This window comes from Rattus norvegicus, chromosome 17 (genome assembly GCF_036323735.1).
Source record: "Rattus norvegicus strain BN/NHsdMcwi chromosome 17, GRCr8, whole genome shotgun sequence".
NCBI classification, from domain to species: Eukaryota; Metazoa; Chordata; class Mammalia; order Rodentia; family Muridae; genus Rattus; species Rattus norvegicus.
In genome coordinates, this window is record NC_086035.1 from 32300708 (window position 1) to 32319468 (window position 18761).

Genomic DNA, 18761 nt, shown 5'->3' on the forward strand with positions numbered 1-18761 from the left:
TTGACAACTGGCCAATCAGGACTGGCCAGCTGGTTTGATGAAGACATTCACTGCCAAACCTGACAACCTGAGTTCAATCCTTGAACCTTACATGGTAGAAGAAAAGAACTTCTATACCTTGTCCTCTGACCTCTGCAAGAGCACCACACATTCATGGCACTACCACCCACACAAGAATAAATATATGTAATTAAAATAAGATTGACCACCACAAGCACTGTAGTCTTAATTTCATGGTAAATAATATAAATTTGCTTGATTGGATGCCAAATAAATGACAACAGACTATATTGATACTTTGGGTCAGCTGGGCTATGAATTGTAGGATGTTTGGCAACAGACCCATTCTTTAATCACTAAATACCAATAGGGCAATTCTAATTGTTAGAGTAAAAATATGTCAAATGTCTTCTAGGTTACAAAGTCTCCCATAGTTGAGAATACTATAGTAGCACTAGCACAGTTTCCCTCTGGCTAATAGAATCTCACGTTGTCCAGCCCCTATGCTGACTGTGCACAGTCCCCTAAGGCCTCTGGGCAAATTACAACAATGACGCCCACCACCAGCTGCCTTCCACACTTCCAAACCAAACCAACAAGAAAACCTTTCCCCTTTGTCTGTAAGGAGATGTCTTGTGTCCCTCTATTAATTCATATACTGAAGTGTTAGACTTCATCATCTCAAAATTGAGTCTTTAAAAAGGGCAACTGGGGGCAAGGCTGTAGTTCTGTTGGTAGAGTATCCAGTTGGTAGAGATAGGCCTCAGAGGAAATCAACCCTGGATCTTGAATGCCCAGACTCTGGATGGTAATAAAGGGAATATAGGTTGGATGTTTAAGATACTCAGTTTGTTTTTCATTTCTGATAGTTTGTAAATATTTTCTTTACTATTTTGTGCATTTTCAGGCCCTAAAAATATTGGTTTCGTTTTTACTTTGTAGTATTGGGGATCAAACCCATTAGACAAGTGCTTCACCATCAAGCCAAATCTTCATTCATCTAATACATATTTGATTTATATGATTTTTTTCTGTTATATTCCTTTTTTTAAATTTCCACATGGAGAGGTTTAATGAGAGAAGAAGAGTAGAAGAGGGGAGAAGTAAAGGCCGGCCATGAGCACGTGGAGGGAAGGGGGAGGGAAATGGGGAGAGAAGGGACAAAGGGGAAGAGAGCAAGAGAGCAGAGAAAAGCAAGAGTCTGTTGTATTTCTTTACTAGACAGATGAATTCCTAGTATTCATTAGTATGACAGGAGGTGTCAGACCTACAGGACAAATGGGACATATCTCTTCTAAGTATTCAGTATACACAATATCCTGGGTTCAATCCCTGGGACCACATAAACTTGGTGTAGTTATCCATGCATAAAATCTGACCACTCAAGAGGTAGAGGTGGGGGAAATAAAGTCACTCGTGGTTATATAATGAATTGCAGGCCAGTCCTGGGCTACACCAGACCCTGTCTAAAAATAAAACCAAATGAAAACATAACAAAACAAAACAAAACAAAAAAACTGAAGTAACCAAACAAAAACTTTAGAAAAATAATTAAAACAAAAAAGTATTTGGAAATGATCCTTTTTATTTTTAATTACTTTGTTTACTATGTTTTCTTTTAAATGTATGGCCATGTTGAGTTCAGAGGAAAACTTGCAGGACTTGGTTCTCTCCTCCCAGGATATGGGTATAGGTATTGGGTTCAGGATGTCAAGCTTGGTCGCCAAGTGCCTTTACCTACCAGGCCATCTTGCTGGCTGGGGACTATGGTCTTTAATATGGAAATCAAGGTACTGTGGGATCTTTAGGATGGTCCCTAATCAAAGGGAGCCAATGTCCTTACAATAGGAAATTGGAACCTAAGCACATGTCGAGGAAGAGTATCACAACAAGACACAAGATGTCATCTACAAGCAAGAGAGACAGGCCTCAGAGGACATCAACCCTGGATCTTTAATGTCCAGATTCTAGAATGGTAATAAAGGAAATATAGGTTGAATTTTTAAGCTGTACAGTTTGTTTTTCATTTCTGACAGTCTGTAAATATTTTCATTACTATTTTGAGCATTTTCAGGCTCTAAAAAATATTGGTTTTATTTATTTACTTTGTACTATTGGGGAATCAAACCCAGAGTCTCACCCTTTAGGCAAGTGCTTTACCACCAAGCCATATCTCAGGACATCCTATACATGTTTGATTTTTATGAATTTTTTTGTTACATTTTTTACTAGACAGATGAATTCCTAGTATTCATTAGTATGACATGAGGTGTCAGACCTACAGGACAAATGGGACATATCCTTCCTAAGTATTCATTTTTTTTCCTGAATTATTTATCTTTGCATTACAATATATTTACATAAAACCAAATTAGCTGTTAAAGATCATCTAGAGTTTTAGACATTTCTTGCTTTAATTGAATATATTTTTACCAACTTCTGGGTCTTATTTTCCATATAGAATGCAGTAGAGGAAAGGCAAAATATTAAACCATATAAGCTTATGGTTTGGAATATAAGTTTGGAATGTTTCTGAGGAGTTTGGGCACCCTGATCTTGGAACTCCAGATTTGTATCATATCTAGAAAGTTCTACTAGGCCTTGTCCTGGTAACTCAGTTTGCAACTGGAAAGACGATCTGAGGATGTTTATTGGAGAGATAAGCACTAGAGTGTGTGTGTGTGTGTGTGTGTGTGTGTGTGTGTGTTTCTTCCCCTCACCCTTCTATGTCTGAGTCCTTTGCCAGCCTTTCTCAGTCAGTGTGCATCTATTAAACAGAAGCAAATTCAAAGACTACATCAACCCCACTTCATGAAATTTGTCTGGTACAGCTTTTACTGACCTGTGCATTTTTGTCAATTGTTTCTTTATGCAGGATGTGGGTAGGGCCAGAAACTTCCAGCCATCCAAGTAAATACTGTTCCTTGAATGGAATTGTTGGGAACTTCCAAACTAGTTCCAAACATTAGCAAACTGCCAGAAGATTCACAGGTTAGAGTAGCCTTGAAACTCGAGTACCCTCAAGAAATGTAAACTGACTTCTCACAAAGACACTGAAGCAGGTTTCCAGAAATTTAATAAGGCCGATGACCCTGGCCTTGTGGTGACTAGATTTGGATTTCAGAGCCTTTTCCTACTGAGAAGGTCAGCCCGTCATTCTTCCTGACATCGTAGGGCGATTTTAGGATTCCTGGAGACCGAGGCCCAAGCAGGCCATATCCTCCACTCAGACGGCAGACTTACATCCTTCCTCTTCCAGGGGCCGGCGCCCTGAGGCCACGCCCCAGAGGGCGTGGCTCAGCGCGGAGACCCCGGCGGGGGCGGGGCTGTCGGGGGCGCTGCTGACGCGTCGCTGCTAGGGCGAGTGACGCGGCGCCAGCCAGGCCGCAGCCCGGCTCGCGCCGCCCGCCCCGGCTAAACTGTCCCGCCCCTCGCTCCACGCCCGGCCTCCCGCGCGCCTTGTCAGACCGTGGTGGCCACTGCAGCTCCTTGAAGCGACTGGCGCACGCACCCTCGTCCCTGCCCCCCCCCGCGGCTTGTTCCACTCCGCCTTCCTATCGGTCGCACGCTCACCCGCCTGAAGCGACATGGCCCACGCTCCCGCTAGCTGCCGGAGATACCCGGGCTCCGGGGATGGCGAGATGGGCAAGCTCAGGAAGGTAGCTCTCATCACCGGCATCACTGGCCAGGTGAGTGCGGGGCGGGGACGAACGGCCTGTAGCCCGGGGGCACGTGGACCGCCTCCCTGCGCAGGGCCGCCCTGCCACGGGGAACTACACTCCACGAGTCCCGGAAGGTGTGAGCGGCCGCGGGATGGGACAGCTTCAACCCGAGCAGCGTGGCTCTCTGAGCGTGCTGGGGGTGTGAGCTGGTGCTACGCACCGGACCACTCTGTTCCACCTGTCCCCTGGTTGACTGTGGCTTTTTCTGCCCTGGAACCCAAGTGAGCTCTTGGAAGGAATTTCATACTTTGCATATCCTGGTGCAGGGAAGAAAAGAGATGAGGGATATATCAGTACGTGGAGTCCCAAAGTGAGACCTGCTTTTCTAATTCCAAAGGCACGAATTCCTTGGGTGAAGTAATTAGACTGTGCTGTCTTGAATGTTGGGACCCCATGTCCTATGCTGGGCATGACTAATTATGACAGTCATCTCATAGAGATGTTGAACAGGGCCAACCACTGCTTTGTCAAATTATGTGGAGTGAGATTTAGGGGAGTTGAAGTAATGTCCTTATTGCTGTAGGACATCTGTTTTGTGTGTATCCCAGGGCATCTGATGGTGGTCAAATCATACTAAAGCAGAGATGGTAAAGATGATAATAAGGCTAATGTGACCCACATCAGCATACTTAGCATATCGTAGCCACTTAGTTAATACTGAGTCATTAGTTTCCACAACAAAGTCCTTATTTCCAGTTCAAGATATGGAAATTGAGGCGTAGGAGTTTGACTTTCCCAACAGGTAGGAAGTATCTTGTTGGGATTGGAAGTGGTCTTAAAGTTCTCTCGTTTTACAGAAGAGCAGATATACAGTCCTCAGACATTAGACTATTTCAGTTTCTAGAACTGATCATTCTTTCAGTTGTCATTGCGTCAGTTGTCATTGTGTCTTGTTTAAGGTACTTACAATAAATAAACGTCTCCAAACTAGTAAGATAGAAGGGTAGGAAAAGGATCCAAGGTTGGGGATGAAGCATCAAGTCAGGGACTCCTCAGAGGTGCCCTGCTCCCTCCCCCCTCCCCCCCCACTCCCATGTCTTTCTTTTCTAATGCTAGACATCTCTTGCAGATGACTCTCTTTCCCCAAGTTTTCAGACTGATTCTTAAGCTCAAATATTAACTACATTCATATAATCTCTAAAGTAAACTTTTATTTAGTATTATCAAGAAATTTAGTTAAGATGTTGCGTGCCATATTAGTATGGCTTATATCAATCTAAGGGGCCAGCATTTTGTATCAGTGCAGCTTAGAAGTAGAGTCTTGCTTAATGGTTGAAAACTGTTGCTGGTAGATACTGCATGGAAAGGAAGGCTTAGAAGTGCCCACCACCCCTCCCCCCAGCAAGCATTCTCCTGAAGTACTACTATACTCAGCATAGCACTTCCTGGCCAGTAGTGTTTGGTTTCTCACTTTATTTCCAACTCCAAACACCCGCTTTGCTCTCATATTTGAAAATTAGATCCCTTTGAGCTCTGACCTACCACCCATCACTTCCCTGACACATCACCCCCCTGACACTCCTCTGTATGCTTTCCGTGCTTGCTTGAGTTGCCTAGGCTTCCTGGTGTACCCGCAACACAGTACCACATTCTGTAGCTGCTACAGCTGTTTGCTGATGAATAGAACACTCTGCTGTTACACGGACTTATTTTCTAGGATAGTGACTCCCAACCTGAGTTTCAAGGACTCCTGAAGGACTGTGACATTAATCTAAGGATCCATGGCTTGTTGTATACACTTTTGCTTAATAATATTGGCTGGGAACTTATTAAGCTACTCACACTGTAGTCATTCTATATATCCTCACCCGAGGGACAGGAGTCACTTGTATTGGGCTGGTTGCTGGTACTGAGTGGCCACGAAGGCCTGGAAGTTAGTGTTCTTATGCCCTCTCCCCAGTAGTTTCCCCTGGAAGCTTTTATACCTAGTCATGTATGATTGTGTCCTTTTAGTCATATACCTAATGAATGCCAGAACTGCAATCTTCAAGAGACAGGCCATTGCTCTAAGTCACTTTGTTACATTGTCTTTATTAAGTCACGTACACTTACATTGGGGTAGGGAGTTGATTCAAGTGGCCCTGCCATGGCACATAGGGTTTCATGTGAAAGTCTTAAGTGGGCCCCAAATTCTACTTGAGAGTAGTGTGCACAGGCAAGGTATCTTGTTGGCTATGTATTTGTAGTCTTACTTTTCAGCTTCTTCTTCTGGTTTTCCCCAGCACCCATAGAATAATATTACACATGATTGTAAGAGAAATTACAGTATTCCCTTGTGCTTTTGTCAACTTGACATGAGCTAGAGTTATTTGGGAAGAGAAATCTCAACTGAGGAAAATGCCTCCATGACATTGCTTGTAGGCAAGTCTTGAAGGTATTTTCTTGATTTATAATTGATGTGGGCAGGCCCGACTCAGTGGGAGTGATGCTACCCCTGAGACAGTTGGTCTAGAGTTGTATAAGGAGGCAGGCTAAGCATTTCTCCATGGTTTCTGTTGAGTTTCTGTTTCTAGTTCCTGCCCTGACTTCCCTCAGTGGTGGGGTATGACCTGAGGACTGTAACATCATCATGGTAGGGAGCATGGCAGTAGGCAGTTGTGGTGCTAGAGGAGAGAGAGGCGGGGGGAGGAAACACTTCCTTCAAGAAGGTTATATGTCCTAATCCTTCTCAAACAGTGCCAGTCTGTGGCTACTAAGCATTCACATATATAAGCCTGTGGTGACCAATGTTACTCAGACCACCACAGTGTCTTACCTGTCCTTGTGATTCTGAGTGGCTTTCTTCGGTTATAGAGCACACAGTATGCCTATCTAATGTGCTCCTGTATCTCAGTGCATTTTAGTACTGGGGGAGGAGTGCTGGGGATGGAGCTTTCTCAGTTTGTTATGGTTCTGCCTCTTGCCTATCCTTGGACGCAGGCTCTCCTAAATCCTTATTGTTAGACATAAGCCATCACTAGGTGTGTGGGCAAACCCAGATTATTTGGCGATGATTCCTTGGCAGAAATCTGATACAAGGAGTGAGGCAAACTATTTACCTGTCAACATTCTGGATGCTTGGTAGGTAATTATTTGGGCAAGGGTTCAGGAGTCATGAACTTTAGTAGAACGCTTATAGAAGACTAAACACGACCCCAGATGGTACCTAATTTTAGAAACTATGTTTGCTGGTCTCAAGAAATTTCTTAAATGACAGGGTTCACTATGCAGTGCAGGCAGACCTGTAATTCACTATGTAGCCTAAACTGGCCTCAAATTCATAGCAATCTTCCTGTTTCGGCTACCTGAGTGCTGTGTGTAGTATGAATTTACAAACCTAATAAGTCTGTATAAAAGACACACAATCCAGGTATTTTATTTGTAAGTCCTCTGCCTAGATTGGGCAGATCTAGGGCTATACTGACTTACTTCCCAGATATGATGCCCCTTGTTACTTGCTGTTTCTCCTGGCCACACAGTTCTGGTGCATTATGGCTTCCTCCTCCTTCTTCCTCTTCTCCCTCCCTCCAGTCCTTTCTCCCTCTACTGCCCAATCACAGGCTCTGGTCTTTTATTGACCAGTTAAATTGGTGAGAAGGCTCACATTGCATCGTTTGAGTACATGAGGATCTGCTCACTGGGGTCAACCACATCTAAGGAACCAGTATTTAGCATTAGAATTCAAGCAGCATCAGACCAACCCACTACAGCAGTGATTGCATGTGTTAATAGTTTGGTTTTAAAAATGGCTATAAATCTGAGAAGTGCTTTTTATGCTCACTGGGCGAGCATGCCCATTGGATGATCAGCTGGTACAGAAATCTGCTGTAAGGAGGCCAGAGAAGTGGAATACTTACTGTGACTCCTGACAGGCATGCTGAAGCTCCACCATTTTCCTCAGTTTTTCTCTGAGGGCTCTAAAAGTAAAGAGGTAAAACTGACAGCAAGAAGCCTTTCCCACCTGTAAACTTCTTAGTATTGACCCTCAAGAGCAGTAGCCAATAATGAAATCCATTATTATTATTTTGGGAATGAAGAGTTATGTCCTGAAGTGAGGTTGGGAGTAGCCAATTCATGTGCTTCTCCAATATCTGGGCTATGCCTTGGAAGTACATTATTGGTGGAATTTTACATCTGGAGAGTGCTGAGATCTGAGATCATGTGTTCATGTCTGCATCCAGTGTGGTGGATGGAAGGGGATTGATTTTGTGCTCATTATAAATTGTTCTCAGCCATCTTGCATCCACTTATCTAATGATGGGAGTGTTGCAGTCCCCATGCTGTTCACTTGCTTTTAAGCTTTGCATGTGGCCTGTTCACAGTTTAGTACTTCTTCTTTCTCTTAAGTAGCTAAGCATCAATTTAGGGTCCTTTTCTTGATTAATTTATCATTTCTTATAGAAGGGATTACATTCTAGTGCAGATATCCTATGCTTAACTATAGAAGTGTTACAATAATGATTAATCTGTCCAATATATGACTGAGTGTTAACTATGTGTCAGGCACTGTGGTTATAACAGACAACAACAGCTTATAGTTTCCATTTATGGTATTGATTTACTAGTAGTGACTATATGAGTATAATAATCAACGTTTGTTGAGCATTTACTTTGTGCCAGGCACCGTTCAAGTGCTTTACGTTTTGTTTAAAATGCAGTACTCATTGAATTAATTACTTATTAACCCTAAGGGGCACAAAGGTTAAGATTATTCAATCAGTTTGCAAAGTCATATTTTAAGTACTAATCTCAATAATTCTTCTTCCTACTAGGTTTAGCATTAGTATTAGTAAAGACATTCCAAGGGTAGATAGCGAAACTGTAAAATTACATATCAAATTTAAATATTTGATGTCTTTATTTTGAGATTGGGTTTTGTGTAATCCAGGCTGGCCTTGAACTTATGTAACCATGGATGAACTAGAATTCCCGATCCTCCTGCCTCTACTTCCACTTCTCTTTCCCAGCACTGGCATTTCAGGCATGCACTGCATACCTGCTCTGTGGTTTATGTGATACTAGTTGTCACACCAATCAGACTGCATTCTGGGCAAGCACTCTTATGGAATGAGTTACATTCCCAACCTCTAAGAGTCTTTATTACTTACAGATTGGTGGATTATAGTAAGTAAATAAACAAACTCATTTATTGGATTATATACCCATTTAATTTTATTTGTGGGATCATTTATTGTTCAGACATTGGAGTCATGTCAGTTAATTCTTTGGTGTGAACATGTTGACAGTTAACTATGAAGACAGTTGCAGAATGGAGCAGAATGAGTTAGGTTTCTAGACCAACTTGGGCTTGAATTGCTGTGTAACTACTTGTAGGCCACATGACTTTTAGTCAGTTTGCTGCATAGTAGGAGTCTTTCTTTACTCTGAGAATGAATCCCTTTCTGCAGATAACAATAACGGTTTTGTTGCATTTTAGCAAAGGAAGCTGAATGGAAAGGTATGGACAGTGAGTCTTAACTTTTAGTGAGGAATACATAGCCAGGAGGGAACGTTTTCTGGTGTTTGAACCAAATACAAGAATGCAGAGTTCTGCTAGGCCAGCCAACTTGGGTTCAGTGTGTCTTGTGAACTGAACGTCCAAAGCAGATCTTGTCTTATCTTCTTATAAGATAACTTCCAGTCTAAATCTTCCTTGCTGGGATTTGCAGTCCTTGGATGAAAGGTTTGTCATAATTGGAGATGAAAGGGATGTCTTGAGCACTGTCCTGCTTTTATCAGACTGTTGTATTTCTTTACATTACATGTAATGAATTGACATGCTGTGTATGGAGGGTCAGAGGCTGGGTTTTAATTCCAGTTAATTGTATGGCTTTACCATTTCCTGAGTTAGTTCTTAGCTTGTAAAGTGAAAGGTTGCCATGTGATTCTAGTCTATTCCAAGTCTATAGTGCTATGACTTTACCACTATATGCTGACTATAGTTTTCTATAAAATAAAAAAAGCAGGTATTATTATATTTAGTAGTAGAATCATTTAATATCAGTTTCAAACATAAGGCTAATGGGAGAATTTTAAAAACAGAACCAGTGAACTATTTACTATATTTATATGTAAGTGTGTAAACTAAGAAGAAATCACATAAGAATTTTATTTAGTTAGAATTTGTTAGTGAGGCTAGAATGAAAAATCTGAGCTGCTCATCTCTGTACAGATCAACCAAGAGTGTGTTGTTGTTGTTGTTCTTGTTTGTTTTGTAGTTGTTTTTGTGGGGAGGTGGTGAAGGATTTTCAAAATTCCTGTTACCTCTTTTTTTGTGAATATCAAAATATACAAACACTTGTTTGAACCACAGGTTCATATAGTTGAAAGGTTTTTTTTGTTTGCTTGGTTTTTTTTTCTTTGTGAGACAAGGTTTCTCTGTGTATCCCTGGCTGTTTAGTTGAGAACTTTATTTTAATAAGTATTTATAGAGATGTACTGTGCGCAGATCTAGGTGATGGGGATGTGGTAAATAAATGTGCCTTTATCTTCAAGGAGTTGATAGACTAATGGGGTAGGTGTGAGATAAATACTTTTATTGCTGTGTTAATGATAAATTAATTACTATTACAAGAAGACTTGCCCTCAAACATCATGTAAAATATCATTAAGGCCACAGGTTAATTGAGCATCTCCACTGAGGTGTCCCACTGAAAGTTCATTTCCCTTTTCTCTTTTAGAAGACAGGTCTCACTAAATTGCCTTGGGCTCAGACCTGGAGCTGCTATCTTTTTGTCACCTCTTCATCCCGAGTGACTGGGATCATTGACTTACATCAGCAGGCGTGGCTGAATTGAACATCTTTTACCAAGGAAGTTTCTGATTATAAATGCCATGCTTGAGAAAGAATTAATTATGAAGGGCTATGGGGATGGGTCTCAAGGCAGCTCACCAATACCTGCTCTGGGACATTTGACATTTTTTTTTCTGGCCTCTGAGGGCCACTTGAATGCACAAACCTCCATATAGACACACACACACACACACACACACACACACACACACACACACACACACAATTACAAAAAAAGTAAAGATAGGATCTTACTGGGTTTGTCCAGTAGCTTTTAGCTTTTGGGCACAGGTGGTTTTGTGCCTCAGGAGAACATGGATTACAGGAACATGGTACTGCATGATGTGCCACTGAGGCATTACCTGTATGCTGCTTTATTTTTCTTTTTAGAATAAGTCAGGAATATTTTGCACACAGTACTTCTCCATAAATATTTACTAAAATAAGTCTCTCAACTAAACAGCCAGGGATATACAGAGAAACCCTGTCTCAAAAAGAAAAACAACAACAACAACGACAAAAAACCTTTCAAGTATATGAACCTGAGGTTCAAACAAATGTTTATATAATTTTAATAGTCATAGAAAAAGAGATAGTTGAAGATATTGCTATTTTTATTCTCATTTTATTTTTAACATTGATGACTTGCCATCTTGTGATTACATAGTTAAAAGGTCACATTCACTGATGGGCCAAAACTAATTTTTTGCTGTTGTTGTGAGGCCTAGAAAGGCAGGCCTTAATGGCAAAAGCAATAGCGTGTCAGAGACACATACAGCAAATATAACTGAGTCCTGGTTCTGGCTGAAATCTAAACTCAAATGCTGCTTTCAAAAGTAAGTTCAATGAACAAAGTGTATCACCTCCCTAGTGCTCCTAGCAATCCAGTTGGTCTCCTTGATTCTTCATTTCCTTACTTCATTCCTTACCTCATTCCTTCACCCCCTATTTTTTGGGGGGGTTGATGCCTTTAATCCCAGCAATTGGGAGGTAGAGGCAGGTGGGTGTAGTGTAAGGCCAACCAGTCTACAAAACAAGTTTGAGGACAGCCAGGACTATACAAAACAACCACAACACATAAAAATACTGCCCTTACTAAAAAAACAAAAGCAAAAAAAAAAAAAAATCCTAAGCTATGTTATAGCTTAATTAGAAACCAATTGTTAAGAATTCCTTTTCCAAGGCAGACTTTATCATGTACCCAATAGTTTGTGAACGAAACAGATTTTATTATACCTATAGTCTTCTGCATAAGAGTGCCTCAGTAAACACTAATTCAATAAAAGTCAGTCATACTTTTCATAGTCATGTGGTTGTGAACAGTCTATGTCTTTGCATAATTAATAAAAAGTTCTTTTGCATGTTTAAGCACATCTCTCCCAACAGGGCTTATCAAACAGGGCTATTAACAGGTAATTTAAGACAATCTGATTATAAAGACCACCAGAAGACCTTTGCTTTATCTGCATTTGTTTTATGCTGAATTTATTCCTGTGCCATGAGTTTTTGTTTCTTCTGGGATATCTTTTTCTTCTGTGAAATGTCTCTTCTGGCTTTGGAACAATCTGTTCCTTCTCAGTGAGGATCATCTCAATGTGGCAGGGGAGCTCATGTATGGGTTAATCAGTCATGAGCTCTGTAGGTTCCTCTGAGCATCTTAGGTGCCTTGTTCACCTGGCTGTGTTCAATGATAGAGAATCTACATCTGAACCCTTAGCTCAGCATTACTCTCTGCATTTTTAAGCATGTGCAGCAAAAATCCAGCACTCTTTTTTTGGCCACCATCCCTGTGTCCAGCCCCACTCTTGGCCTGGGCACATCTACCAACTCCACCATTTTACTGCTGGAATGCCACTGGTTGCTTCTGTAAAGTGACATCCTTTAGATATGCATACCCTTGATGGCCTGGGTAGTTTCCTAGGTGTTCTTAAAGTGAATATGAAGGTTTGAACCTCTTGATTTGCATTTGAGTTTTCTGGGTCAAGAGAGTAGTGAACCATCTTCACAGGTCACCTCTGGCCACTTACAGGAAGAGCTCACTTCCTCATTTTTAAGATGAGATTAAATGTACACACATCATAAACCGATTACAGACTAGAAATGTTGATTATAATGGTAATACATACAGTGCAGAAACTTTATGGAATGGTAAATCTTACCATTTTCAAATTTCCCAAGATAGGGAGGATTGAGAGGATGGAAATGCATTTTAGAAAGAAGTTTGCAGGATAAATTTGAAAATAATGAAGGAATGAAGACAAGGAAAGCCAGCTCTTGAATTGTGTTATAAGGGGAGGATGAGAACACGCCTAGTTGTAAAGGAAAGGGAATGGGGTACAGCAATGTTTTGTGGTGAGCTGCATGTAGGAACCTTAGAAATGGAAGATTTATTGACCTAAGACAGTTCTGGAGACTTACCCGGATGGCATTGCCACGACCAGAGAGAGATGCAGCCACTGGGAGGAATGCTAATTTTAATCTTAGTTCAGATTTTGTGAGGATAGTTGAATTACTGGGTTCCCTTGGATTTGAGGTGAGAGCATACGGCTTAAGTTCAAATAACCTGGAAGGTATTTTAAAGTTCATTTTTGGGATGATGGTGATCATGTATCACGGTCCCTTTCTTGTAACATCCTAGACAATATCAGAGTGTAGCAGTCAGAGATGGAAGCCTTAAGAGGGCCCCTGATGGCTTGCTCTTGTCTAGAATGCTTTGTGGTGGTGTGGTGGAGGTGTGTGTGTGTGTGTGTGTGTGTGTGTGTGTGTGTGTGTGTGTGTGTGTTAATGTTAACAGCCATAATTAAAAGCAACTTGTGAAGGAAATAGTGTATTTGGTTTATACTTTCTGATTATAATACCTCATTGAGGGAATCTAGGGCAGGAGCTCAAGGAGGCACTGAAGCAGAAACCGTGGGAGAACACTGCTTATTGGCTTGTTCCCAGGCTCACATTCAGTTACTTTTCTTGTTTGGCCAAGACTCACCTGCCTAGCAATGGCCCTCCCCACAGGAAGGTTGGGCTCGTCCACATCAATCAGAAATCAAAACAAAACAAAAAACCCCACAGAGGTCCTCGAATTGACACACCCTCAGGTAACTTCAGGTTCCAAGTTGACAACTAAAGCTAATAGCAGCATCTTCTTTAACTTCCAGAACGTTCTCTGGCTCCTACTTTTCTAGCATCTGGCTAGCATTTTCCTTAAGATTTGTCAGTACACATCATTTTCCTCCACCGCCTTCTTTCCCTGCCTCGTCTTTTTGTTTATGTTTTCCTAATGCCACAGCATTGCCCGAGACCTCTTTAGCTTTCAGTTTGTCACCTTTTCATTCTTTCCTTGAGACGTTTTGGGAAGTCCACATTCCCACGGTAAAAGGAGGCAAAGTGCTTAACTCCAGTGAGATGCTCCTGAGAGTGTAACACATGTGGAACAAGTTAGTGAGGTGTTCTTGAAGATAATCCTGGAGGGCTGAAAGCAGAGGCTTAGTGTTCTTGGCTCGCTCCCTCCCTGTGTAGACAGACTTTGTTTTTTTGTGAAACTGATAAACAGTTCTTGTGCCAAATCTGTCACTTACCTGCTCAACTGTTCCTGTAAATCTGCTTGTTGAAATGCTGCTTTCTAGAACATCACTTTGGTGTTGAATTTTATAGAAGGGTATCTTATAGAATTAGAGTTAGATTTTATATACAGAGACTTTCTTTGCTGAATGGTATTTACCTTATTTTTTCCTCTGGACTGTTCAGATGATACTTTTTAAAAAGGTACTACTTGTAAATTTGGCAGGAATCCTTTTTCAGACCTTCATATTAATTGTTTTGGCTTTAAGCTGAAAAAAAGATACTTTTAGAAAATATTTATATCCATAAACTATAGGAAATTTACCTCTAAAGTGTGATATAAATGCTTGTGTATTAGGGTTGATTGTTGTTTGAATGAATTGCTTGGTTATATTTAACAGAAACATGTTCCTTAATGCAGGGTGAAAAAGTCTCTTATTTGCCACATCAGTTTCTTTTTAAATTAAGACATAATTTTCTGTTTCTTGCATGCACCCTTAGGTTGACTGGTTTTTCATAAAATAATTTTTCTCTTTTTAAACATTTTCTTATGACTGTATAGCTGGTGGTGTCATGTAAGCTGTGACTCATTTCTGGAGGTCAGAGGGCAGTTTGGAGGAGTAGGATCTTTCCTTGTGCCCTGTGGGACCTGGGGTTGAGCTCAGATTGACATGTTTGGTGACAAGCACTTTTACCCACTGAGCCTTCTTAATTAGCCCAATATTTATACGCTTCTTTATCTATTGGAATTTTGTAGGTATATTCAAATGCCAGTAGAATTTTTCAGTGATCATAGATGTAGATCTCTTTGTAGACTTATAGTGGACTCTTTCAAAATGTAATCATGATTGGAAAAGACCTATTGGTCAAAATGCAAATAGCTTCCTCTTGAGTGAGTTGTTCAAAGGAGAAAGGTAACAGGAACCTTGGTTGTCAAGAGTTGTTGGAATTCTGGTATTTTTCCACACTTGGAGACTAACAAGATAACTTGCATGGTTGCAGAAGACGTCAGGGTCAGGGACAAATGACATTATTTCTTATGGCCCTTTAGGCAGTATGAGTTCATATCTGCACAGTTGTTTTCATAGCATTCTCTTCCTTTGCTCCTAAGATTCTTAGGGTGGCATGCTGAGCTTAGATGAAAGCTGCTGTTCTTTGGTTTTGTACCACAATAGAGAAAATATGAGATTAGGAAACTCAATGATTATGATTATTATTGGTATGAGATCTTGGTATGTTTCCCAGACTGGTCTTGAACTAGTGGAACTAGTGGAAACAAGTGTTCGTGTGTGTCTTGGATTAGTGGAATGAGCTTCTATAACCAACTAGGAAACTAATCTTTTCATGGAGCCCGCTAGTGTGCTGCTTAGTTTTTGTCAACTTGACACAAACTAGAGTCATCTTGGGAGAAGGAAACTCAGTTGAGAATTTGCCTCAGTCAGGTTGGCCAGTAGGGAAGTCTGTCTGTGGGCGTTTTCTTGATTAATGTGGGAAGGCATAGCCTGGCCTGGGGTCCTGGATTGCGTATAAAAGCAGGTCGAGCAAGTCCTAAAGAGCAAGCCAGTGAGCAGCATTCCTCCTCGGTTGTACTTTAGTTCCTGCCTGCAGTTTCCTGCTCTGCCTTCCCTTCATGATAGACTGTAAGATATAGGATGAAATAAACCCCTCCTTCCCATGTTGCTTTAGGTCACGGTGTTTCATCACAGCAACAAGAAGCAGACAGCTAGTAAACATGCCCAGACTTTGCCTGAGGGAAACAGTAACTAGACTATTTTAGGTAGAACAGAAATATCTCTGCTCCAGAGAAAGACATTAACTCTATTTAAAGGCTATCAAAGGGTTCTGAAAAGATGGTGCAGAACAACAGTGACCAGTGCTTTTCCTTAGGAGATGTCCTTGTAAGAACGAGTACTAAAAGTTTGTGATGGGAGAATCAAAAGAAATCCTGCCCACTGGATTCAGTGGAGGGAGTCTGTAGAGGGGACAAAAGGCTTTGCCTTGTGTTTGTGTTTATATCTGGCACAAATAACTTAGGCTGTCAGTGTCCATGAGAATAAGGGCTGTTTTACTACTGTGTTCTTAGCACAGTGCTTAGAATATGGTAGGTTCCGAATAGTATTTGTTGAATACTCTGAAGTTACTGTCACCTCTATAAAACTTGAGAAAAAGTGTACTAGGTGAAAGAGGCCTGGGATTGGAGGTGTCATGCTTTGGAGGGGATCTGACAACTGGAACCTCTGGGCCAAACCTAGTTGTCACATTTTTTGTCAATAGTTGTGTTGGAGCATAGCTACTACACCTGTTTGTTTCCATAGTTTGACTTTCCACAGAGTTGACTAGCCACAGCAGAAACTGTGGCTTGCATAACCTCAATTATTTACAATGTGGATGATTGTTGAAGCTTTTTTGCCAAATGTAGCATAGGGCCATGTTCCTCAAGAAGATAACTGGATTGCCATGAATGTAGACGCTATCTCTAGAAGGGAAGGTGAGTGGAAGGGATAGAAGGGGAGAAGAGAGTAGTGAAAAAGAACCAGGGAGGCCTGAGTGCTTTGAGGTTTGTTTTGGGGAGAGGTGAAAAATATAATAACATAAATTTACTATTAGTGAGACATTTAGTATATTTATCATGATCATGTTGTACAACCACTATTGTCTAGTTCCATAATATTTTCTATAACTTCAAAGTGTTATTCATTCTTATTATCTCTGGATTTCTCCATGCTGGAAATATACAAATGGTTATGTGACATTTGGCCTTTCTGTATAGTTTCTATCACTATAAAAATTATAAAAAGCTTGTTGAGTTTTGTTTTCTATTGCTATAGAAGACCCGAGACCAGATACATCTCTAAAGGAAGGAAAGTTATTTTGGTTCACAGTTTTAGACTGGGAAATGTAAGATTTACATTTTGTACGGGTCAAATGCTGTTTTAATTTATTGAGAAGAGTAGGCTTGTATGGATAAGAGAGATCACACTGCAACAGAGCAAGCTCAACTTTGTTTATAATAATATGCTCCTGTAGTAACTGGATTAGTCTCCTGAAATCAAGATGTCACTCTTCTATCACAAAGGCTGTTTCACCACTACCCAGACATTGCCAATTCAACTCTATTTCCCATACTGCCACATTGAAGAATTAAGTTCCAGTATGATAGTGGCTGACAAAGGAAAATAGCAGTTAGATTTTTGTGCTGTAACGTGGGTCAGAACTTCATTTCTTTTTATGGCTAAACAGCATTCCCCTGTATGGGTAGACATGCCACGTTTTGTTTATTCACTCACCTGCTGATGGTGATGTGCGTTATTCATCTTTTGGCACTTGAGAATAATGCTGATTGACTGTTCCTGTACAGGTAACCATTTGAGCACCTGTTTTCAGTCCTCGTTGGTATACCCCATGGAGGAGTTGCAGGTACAACTGTTTCACACAGCATCACGAAAAACACCTTTTGCTTTTGATGAAGTTATTTGGAGATTTCAGGGAGTGAAGGAAACAGCAGCCAGAGTAGAGTTAATACAACAGGTCTTAGCTCTGCTTGGAAAGTTTGACTGAGAAGGAGGGCAATTTCTTTTCTGTTGTGGGCATGGAAGACTACCAAAGGGTAGTTCTTTTTCACACGGGGTCTTTGTGTGTGGCCCTGGCGATCTTGAATTCTCGCTCTTCCTATTTTCCTAAGTACTGGGGTTATAGGGATGTGCTAGGATATATGACCCTTAGGAATATTTAGTTTGTATCATGACAGGAGGAAAATGTTTCTTTACAGTGACAGAAACAAGAGAAGGAAAGGATGCTAGAGGTCTGGAGGATTGGGTCCTGCATTAGTGCTGTCCTATGGTGGGTACTCTGCCTTAACGTGTGGGTGCTCTCTGGTCACTCTCAGTCAGCTCTTCAGTCTGCATGTTGCCTTTATGGATCACTTTGCTAATTCATTTTGCATTTTCATTTCCATTGCTTCCCAGTAAGTTCTTTGACTGAACTTCAGTAAAAAATGATAGATTCTAATGGTGCTGATAGTTGAGAAGGATCAGAAACTGCTTTCCAGGTTCTTCAAGAGCACATGGAAGTAGACTAGATCACACAGGGAGCTCGTGGTTGGATTAGGGCAGGGAATTTCATGGATATGAAGTCTGATGATATTGGGATCTGATGTTTCAGAAGCGATCTGTAGGAGTAGGGATAAGATATTTCTTAGGACATAGCCTTTTGCATCTGAGAAAATGGAAATGAATGACTGAGTGAATAGGACTCCTGAATGTCAGTAGCTTCCAGTTTTTATATATGCAGGTTTTATAAGTGTAGTGACCAAGTTTGAAATAATTGAAAATAAGAGCTTTAGGAAGGACATATTACCATCCGCTGTCAGTCATTTAGTTAAAAGATTATTTTATTCACTAAAGTGTAACAAAGACATATATGACCACTAGGTTATACTTTTAGCTATGTAAATTACTTTAATATCTTTTTTTTGGCATTTTGTCAAAGAATGGATTAAGCACATGCCATGGATTCTCCATTAGTCTGTAAAGTACATTGGGAACCATTTCACTGGTTGTTTACTGAGATTAAAACGTAAGAAAAAAAATCACGTGGCTGCGTCTCAGAACCCTAGTAAAGATTTCCTAGAGGTAGGGATCTTGTCTTAATCTCTGGTGACATCATTTTAGATTACACAAAACTCATCAGCTTACACTATGACCTAGAGTAGG

At 40.9% G+C, this 18761-nt stretch overlaps 1 protein-coding gene across 3 annotated transcripts in view; it reads left to right on the plus strand.

Moving 5' to 3' along the window:
* Positions 1–3321: 3321 nt before the first annotated feature.
* The window catches only part of Gmds (GDP-mannose 4, 6-dehydratase), a 526680-nt gene continuing 511240 nt past the window's right edge, over positions 3322–18761 (plus strand). The window contains exon 1 of one of the 3 annotated variants that reach the window (XM_063276183.1): positions 3322–3689. In XM_063276183.1, coding sequence (XP_063132253.1) covers positions 3588–3689 — 102 coding nt within the window. In that variant the 5' untranslated portion in view covers positions 3322–3587. The remainder of the gene's footprint in view (positions 3690–18761) is intronic. The other 2 variants (XM_039095494.2, NM_001039606.1) reach the window with 2 other exon arrangements.